The sequence below is a fragment of the Corylus avellana genome, chromosome 2 (assembly GCF_965113065.1).
Source record: "Corylus avellana chromosome 2, dhCorAvel1.hap1.2, whole genome shotgun sequence".
Classification (NCBI taxonomy): Eukaryota; Viridiplantae; Streptophyta; class Magnoliopsida; order Fagales; family Betulaceae; genus Corylus; species Corylus avellana.
The window spans coordinates 19023420-19031938 of record NC_142491.1 but is presented as its reverse complement, the minus strand read 5'-3'; the positions used below and the strand labels follow the sequence as shown (position 1 = coordinate 19031938).

Genomic DNA, 8519 nt, shown 5'->3' with positions numbered 1-8519 from the left:
AGTTTTAGTGATAAATAGTTTAACTAATAATAATGTTAGTGTGACAATTCGCTTTGTTGTGGGTAATGTTTTTTAAAAGAAAAAAAAAAAAAAATTAGTCATGTTTTATTAAGCGGGTCGTCACATCTAGACTCGTTGAAATGGTCCTCTCTCAGCCTCTCTGAATGGATCAAAGGTATTTTAATTCCTCATATTTCTTTTGGCATTCCTCTTGCAGACTCACATTTGTTCTAGATTTATGCTATTGCTTTTTTGTGATCTGCTTTGGTTTTCCATAAACGAAGCTGCTCATAATGGTGTTTTCCCTGAAGCCTCCAAGCTGGCTGCAAAACATCAACCATGTTTTCTTGGAACATTTTGCAGCCTGGACTTCACAGTCACATCCAATCAGAGAGCTATGGTCTCCTCCTCCTACAGATTACTTCAAGGTAAATTTTGATACAACCAGTAGAGATAACTTCTCTATTCAAGTAGCTGTCTGCAGAGACTCCAAAGGCCAAATCATCAAAATCCTCTCCTAAGTCAAGCCTCCTTGTAGTCCCTCGTATGGTGAAGCTCAAGCAGCCCTCTTGGCTGGTTCCCTAACAGCTTCCTTGCTCCTTGATAAGTTCATTCTAGAATGGGACTCCTCTATTGTAATTTTATCTTTACAGAGTCCATTTAATGTTTTGGATTGGCATATTAAACATGTAATTTCTGAAACTTTATCACTTATTCCGGCCTCCTCTCTTTGGGAGGCCATAAAAGTTGACAGAAGTGCAAACTTCTGCACCCATCATGTAGCATATAAGGTCGCCACAAGAGTTTTCTCGGACTGCATTTCCTCCTTATTCTCCCCACCCTTCTCTATTCCCATACGTAGTGGAAAAGATCCACCCCCTTCTTGTCCCTCTTTGTGAGAGTTTGTGTTTTGTTGGCTCTTTTCTATAAAGTGGTTTGCCACAAAAAAAAAAAATACTTCCAATCACATACTCAATTTTTTATAAATATAAATTGTTTCAAAGATAAGATTATAAAAATAAATAAATAAATAAAAACAAAAAATTGACATGGATAAGTTTGAGATGAAAGAGATGATCAAAGAAGATTAACTAATTTCTTCGAATTTCTTTGGAGTAAACATAATTAAAAAAAAAAAATCATTATTCATCAAACTTTAACCTGGAAATCCGTACGTGGAAACCTGAAGCTTGTATGTATGTATGAAAATACATGCATATATAATATGCAGGGGCAGAATTAGAACTTTTAGTCTAGGGAAAAAATTAAAAAAATAAATAAATAAATTTTGGAGGGCAAATATTAATTTGTAAGGTCTGTTATATATATATTAAAAAAATTATTTTTTGGGGAAACACCTTATGGCTTTGTGGGTTGGGGGCCCTAGGCTGCCTAGGGTGTAAATCCAGCCGATTATAATTGGCCACAAATCGGTAACCAGGTACCCCAGTTCGGTTACTGGTTTTCACACACTCAGTTATAACCGGTAATCTTGTGTATATATATACATATATATTTTATATATTTTTATTTTTATTTAGAGATTATTTAGTGTTTAATCCATAAGATGATAAGAATGAGATTTTAGGTTTTTTTTTTTTAACAACCACAATAAAGCTTACCTTATTGGGCCGAAAAAATCTTAATTATTTTTTAAAAAGTGGCCAAAAGCATCTAAATTAAGCCTAAAAAGTAGGCGCAAATGCGCAATACCCAAAATAGGCCTAAAAAGCCCAATTTTTTACACAACCGGTTACTAGTCATGTTAATCAGCTACCAACTGGTAACCAGTGGTTATTATAGAACCAGTAGCCAGCGGTTCCAATTTTTAAAATTTACCAACTGGTAGCCGGTTCCGGTTATTAAATTTTAAATTTCATTTGACATGATAGTCTCAACTAACCCTCAGATCAGTCTAATATATAACATTACTCTTAAACTAAATTTATCTGATTATCAGATATATTTGTAATCGGATTAACAAAATTTAATTATATTAAAAATGTATGTAAAAAATCACATACAACAATAAAGACAGATATCAAACTAAATTAAAGAAGAAGAGACAGAGTAAAAGTAAATCTAGACCTTTAAAAAAAATTTAAACCAAAATCCTTAAAGAAAAATTTTCAAAACACAAATATCAGTTTAATAAAGATATCATCGATCTCAATGATTTATACTAAATCTATAATAACAAAATAAGGCCCCACCCAACAATTATTAGGAAGTGATAAAAACACTAATTATATTACATAACTAGGACTCTGGTCTCCTAAACAACATCAACTACGTACATTTCTTCCTATATATATATATATATATATATATATATATATATATATATATATATATATATCCTAAGCCGTAGTTCTTGGTAATTGGTTTTTCTCTGAGAAATTAGCAACAATGGCGGTTGAAAATTCAGTTGTATGTAAGGCTGGGAGTCTATTCTTCTTCATCGAGCGGCTCGCACTACTTGATCGAATATTCCTTCACAATAATGCATGGTGGACCATCTACTTTTTCCTTCCTACAAACTGGTTTACGTTCATGGCCGCCTTTCAAACTACTGAAATCACTGCTGAGTCTGCTAACTACCACTCTGTAAGTAGTACTTTTTAAAACTTATAATCACGATTTTTCTGCATAATCTAATTAAATAATTGGGGTTTGATTTTTGATTTTTATTTTTTTTAAATGAAGATTTGATTTGGTTATGCAGGAGGGTAAATACCTGTTTTTGATTGATCGTGTTGCGGCTGTTTTTATGGGACTCTCTTACTGGAATCTGTCCTGTTGGAATGTAGCTTTGGGTCTCTTTGTTTTATCCAACTTGGGTTTCTCCATAATCTTCATAAAACAAACCTTTGATCATTTCAGAATAGTTTCGAGAATTGGCACTAGTAACACCACGGTGAGTGCTCCTGATCCTTCTTTTCCAACATGTGTGTTTGTTTGAGAAACATGGAAGGTTATGTCATAGCAATATTGTTTTATGTGAGATAAAAATAGATGAATTTAATCATTTAATTTATAGTTTTACACTCTATGCATGTGGGCTCAAAATTCCCACCTTAATTATGTTAAATAATTACCAGTTATCTCAAAAACTCACTTAATCATTACTTTAACACTCCTCCTTACGTGTTGGCTCAAATTCTTTTTAGTGAAATATTTAATTTAAATGAGGTGATTTGACGGAGTCAAGATTCGATCCTATGACCTTTGAATTTGATACCATTATTCCAAAAGCTTAAGCTTATAGGAAGTCACTACTTTAATTAGTGAGGCTGAGCACAATGTTAAAATCATTGTTTATCCGATTAAGCTAATTATAGGAAAGAATAAATTTTATTTTTTATTTTATTTTATTTTTATTTTTTTTCTAAACAAAGAGGGAAAAAGAGGATGATAATGAATTTAATTATTAACACTTTAGATTAGTTGAAGATTCCCAATTTTTTTTTTTTTTTTTCAAATTGTTGTTGTATATGAATAATAATGTTTGGTTGTGCAGGAAACTGAGGGTGAGGAGTTGGTGAAAGAGAGAGCTGAGATTGAGGATGAGGATGAAGAATTACTGCAAACTGACAAGAACAGTGACAGCAGAAGTACTGAGGAAGATCAAGAAGGTTTAGAAACAGGGAAAGTCAAGAACTTTATGAGCTGTTTTGATCAGCAGCTTGTATTGGATGTCTTATTCAATCTCAGATTAAGGGAACTGATGTTCTTCATGGAGAGGACTCCAATAATTTTATATCTCTTGATCAATCGTAGCTTTCCCTTTTCTTTTGCTATTTTCGTCTCGTATTCTAGTCTTCTTCACCTACTTTCCTTGATCACCTCTCAGCTAGCCGTACACCCTACCCCAATAGTGAGTACTTATATATATATATATATATATATATATGCCTTGCAACTTTGGTTTGGTTTTCCTTTTCTTTGTTTTTTGTTTTTGATATGAATATATATATCTAAGAATTAAGTGATTTTGATTGATTAATACAGAGGCCTGAATATATGCTTCGGATCGAGCAGACCGCCATGGCTTTGTCTGGAATTTATTTTATTTATGGAATTCATGTATCCTTCGGGTATTTAGCAACCTGTCTCTTTTCTTTATGCAATGCTGTCTACATCATGAACATGGTAGCACCAGAAATAGCCAGGGGAGTGGTTCATGAGATTATCAGCCTTTGTTCTCCAACTTGCAGCTCTAGGGTGAGTGCTCTTGGTCCCATAAGTCTTTATATATATTTATGCATATATGCTTAGACTAATGTCAATGTAATCATCAGGAAAACGCTAGTCACATCTTTACTGTTTATAGCGACGATGATGATTGAGCTGTATTTGCTGCATCAATTCGCTGTAATATATGGATATGATTTTCTATGCAGGAAATTATCAAGGGAGAGGAGTTGGTTAAAGAGCAAGCTAAGGAGGAGGATGAAGATGATAGTGACTGCAGCGAAATGGATGATCAGGAGGATCAAGAAGCCGAAAAATGCTTAAAAATAGCAACATTGTTGATCTCATTTGAGCAGATTTTGGCTCCGAGTGTTCTCATATATGTTACCGGATCATTAGCGGCCTGGCAATCAGCTACTTTCTTCTTTCTTTTCTTATGTCTTTTCTTCCTTGGTGGACATTTCTTCCCAAATGTGAGTATTTATTTTAAACTAAGGATTTCAAGTACAAATAATATACATGGTGTTTTTTTTTAAAAAACCTAATACTAACCAATTTTGGTCATAATCACTGCAGGAGCCTTATTTGTTGTTTATTGACCGAGTTTCCTCAGCTCTATTGAGTGCCTTTTACTTTACTGGATCTATATGCCATGGGGGTTTAGCAACTGGTCTCATTATCTTATCTGATGTGCTTTTCATTATGAATGAGATTGGAAAAGAAGAGGGGAAGGAGGTGCAGAAGAATATAGACCTTTGCTCTAAAACTTGCAGCCCTAAGGCCCCTAACCCTAGTGTAAGTGCTCTTGATCCCTCTGAAGTCCCTCTGAAGTGTATCAATATAATGTTCATATTAGTAATGTGCAGATGTAGACTCTATTAAAGTGTTACTTCTATTGTAATTAGCCATTCATGTACTTAATTAATTGATATAGGATTTCTTCTAAACTGAGTTGGACGAATTTATTAGACTTTTTCTTCGAGCCGAGAAAACGATTCTCTTATGAACTGAGTGTTTGGCAATCATAATTTCACCTATATATGTATGCATATGTCTGGTGTAGGACCATAAAATAATAACCATCTTGCATGTCACATGTCGGAAGCCTAGTACATTTAATTGCTAGTTCATGGGATCTTGAATTTCATTGTGTTCTATCTCTTTGTAAATGTTCAGAACTTTTGGTAAATCTGTTTGTTTATCTTCTGTTGAGCAGGAAATCAGTGATCACGAGGGTGAAGATGATCCCCAACAAGGCGACCAAGAAGCTGCAGAAGTTGAAGAAAATGATTGTTGTGATCTGATGTTGGGAAAAACCTTGATGGAAATACTTAATCAGGAAAAGAAATTTGAGGAAACTAATGGGTATACTAATTCAAGTGACAGTGGCCGCGAGGGCAATGATCATGAGCTTCAAATTCCGACGACAGCTGCTACCTTGGACAATACATTCTGGATGGAAATGCAGAACAAATTAGAGGGTGAGGTTTTGGAGTCAGAAGTGAAGTACAATGAGCAGTTGGAGAAACAAACAATTGACCTCCTTAAAAATTTGAAGTTTCAAATCAAATTGGAATCAGAAGTAAAGTACAACGAGCAACAAATAATTGATCTCGTTAAAAATTTTGTAAGCCGGCGGGTGTTGGAGAAAGAAAAAAGTGACTTTACTTTTGGATATCCTTTGCATGATTATGAACAACACAATCAAGTCATGTTAAATGCAAACCTTATGCATTATTACGAAGAAAACTGCAAGAAGTTGGAGGAAGAGAAAAGCCATCTACTCAAAAAGCTTCAAGTTGCAGATTCAGCTTCCGAACACGACCAAGGTGTTCTGCATAACTATGAACGACATTGCCGCAGGTGGGAGGAAGAAAGAGAAGCTAATGCCTCAAAGCTTCATGCCGCAACAGAGTGCTCTGAGAGTTACAGAGCCCGGCTGCGTGACTCCGAGGAAGTTTGCCACACGCTGAGGGGGCAGAATGCTGAGCTTGCTGCAAAGCTGAAAATGACAACTTCATCCGCCCACCTCTTCCGCCAACAATGCAGGGTCTTGGAGGAACAGATAAAAGAGCTCACAGCAGCGCTTTCCGAAGCCACCACAACCTCTGACCTTTACCGAACCCTTTTGCATAATGTGTAGGTTGTCGGGGACTCCTATATGCTTTATTTCTTCATTAGTAATTAGATGTTTTTACTGCTTAATTTTCATTTTTAACCAACGGAACCGAAGTCAAAGTCTTTGTTACTGCTACGATGGTTTATATATATATATATATATATATATATATATATAAATGACTTAACACTTGTTGATATGTCATTGCATTGAAGTATTTATGACATGTTAAATGATATATGTGAGTCGTGACAAATTGTCCCGTTTTAAACGTGGATAAAACCTAAAGACTATATTATTGAAAATAAAAAACTCAATCAAGTGGACTAAATATGATTTATTTCTGAAATTATTTTTCACAGTTTTGAGGCTCTCTTTGAATATGGCCCAAAAGGGCTTGATTTGAAAGAGAATCAATCTATCCCATCATATTGTTCAAGCTAAACATAAACTATAGCAGGATGATCAAGATTTGGTGCTTGATGTACTTAATTAAGAGTTATGGAAGCTTTCTAGAAGAGTGTGTGTGAGAGATGTGGGTATCACAGATCCCTCCTTTGCCTTAATTTCATTGCTTTACCTTTTTTTTTTTTTTTTTTTTTTCCATAATTTAAACTAAAATAAACCAAACGTATAAAAGATGTATGAAATTTTTAAATAAAGAATTAGTTAAGTAAGCTATTTTAAACAGGAATCCCAAAATAAAAGACCAACAAAATATAGAAGGGAAGAAGAATTTATTAGAATTCAAGACTTCATTGAAAGAACACTTTGGCATATCCACAAAGTTTCGATCAAGTTGGAGGGAGGAAAACTTTGTGGAAGGAAAAACAAAAAGCCTAAGTAGCCTATGATTATGTATTAACTTTTCTCTGAATCAGGATAGTTTCTCTGTTTCATTCGAATGCCCATTGAATCTTGCTCCGTTCCTCTGCTTCTTCTTCCGGAGTGAAATCATTCTTGATGTGAAATATCTCGCGTATTTTTTCTACCGAATTGTCGTTCAGAATATCCGCCACTCTATGGCAGGTCAAATCCAGCAGGCCCTGAATTTCCAGATAGTGTGCAGCCTGAAAATCATGACAATTGAAGAAGATAATCATGTCAGATATTGGAGAGTGCTGCAAGATCCTCAGCAACCGAGAAAACAATTCATGAAACAAGCACAATATCATTAACAAGAGAATCGACAAAAGTCATCAAAATCATAATCAACAAAACATTCAGCATATTCAAAAAAAGAAAAAAGAAAAAAAAATCCAACTTTTTAACCAAGAACAACACAAAAGCATAAAGTAGACTCAAGTTCTCCATCTTTTTCCTCAATCCAAACAGAAATTTGGAAAAATACATATATAAAATAAACAAAAAGTAAAACTATTCTTTTGTTTCTATAGCAGTCAAACGAAACGGTGAAACACACTAAAACAACAGCCGGACTCAAAATTAATTCGACATCATTTCCTTTCTTATTACCCTTTTGTTCACTCAGCATCCAAACAGAAACCCAGAAAAAAAAAATTACTTCTTTCTTTATTTTCCACCTTTTAAGGAACTAAAAAAAAAAAAAAATAGACAAGAAAAGAAAAGAAAGAAAGAAAGAAAGACTCTTGCTTCCCAAGCAAGAAAAAGATGTGGGGTTTTATCATTTACGTGCTTAATTAACAGGAAGAAAAGCGAAAAGGGTAAAAGAATACGCACGAGGGTGAGGTCTAAGAGGGTGTCGTTGTCAACGGCGACGAATTTGGCGTCCCAGTCCTTGATCTCCATTTCTAGGAGCGCGGTCGGACAGCCGTCGGAGGGCGGGCTATGCTTCTTGAAGTACTCAATGACGAGGGCGAGGACGGGGCCGGTCAGGTTGGGCACGGGGATCACGCTGCCCGTGCAGCCATCCTCGATCATTCTCTTGATGGTCTGTGACACCTGCGCCGCCGCCTCCTCCACCTCGAAGGTCTGCCCGTCCGAGCTTCTCAGGGTAACCTTCTTTGCAAACGAACAACACAGCGTAGACGACATTGTCGTTTTCGTTTGCTATAGAGCGAGCGAGAGAGAGAGAGAGAGAGAGAGAGAGAGAGAGGGGTAACGCGTAAGGGAAACACACAAATTGGCGGTGTTTTATAGGGGTTTATGAGGGAGCGCCACGGCGTCGTTTGAATCCCATATGGAGATGGATTTCCCAAACTGAATCGTATTAGGGCTATTATTA

The 8519-nt window shown here is 35.5% G+C and overlaps 1 protein-coding gene across 1 annotated transcript; it reads right to left on the bottom strand.

Annotated features, from left to right (window-relative positions):
• Nucleotides 1-7031: 7031 nt before the first annotated feature.
• LOC132167236 (SKP1-like protein 1A) lies at nucleotides 7032-8385 on the bottom strand. The gene is made up of 2 exons (XM_059578145.2): nucleotides 8015-8385; nucleotides 7032-7383 (listed from the first exon to the last, which is right to left on the bottom strand). The coding sequence occupies exons 1-2, from the start codon at nucleotides 8327-8329 to the stop codon at nucleotides 7210-7212; spliced, it is 489 nt and encodes a 162-aa protein (XP_059434128.2). The 5' UTR covers nucleotides 8330-8385; the 3' UTR covers nucleotides 7032-7209.
• Nucleotides 8386-8519: the final 134 nt, after the last annotated feature.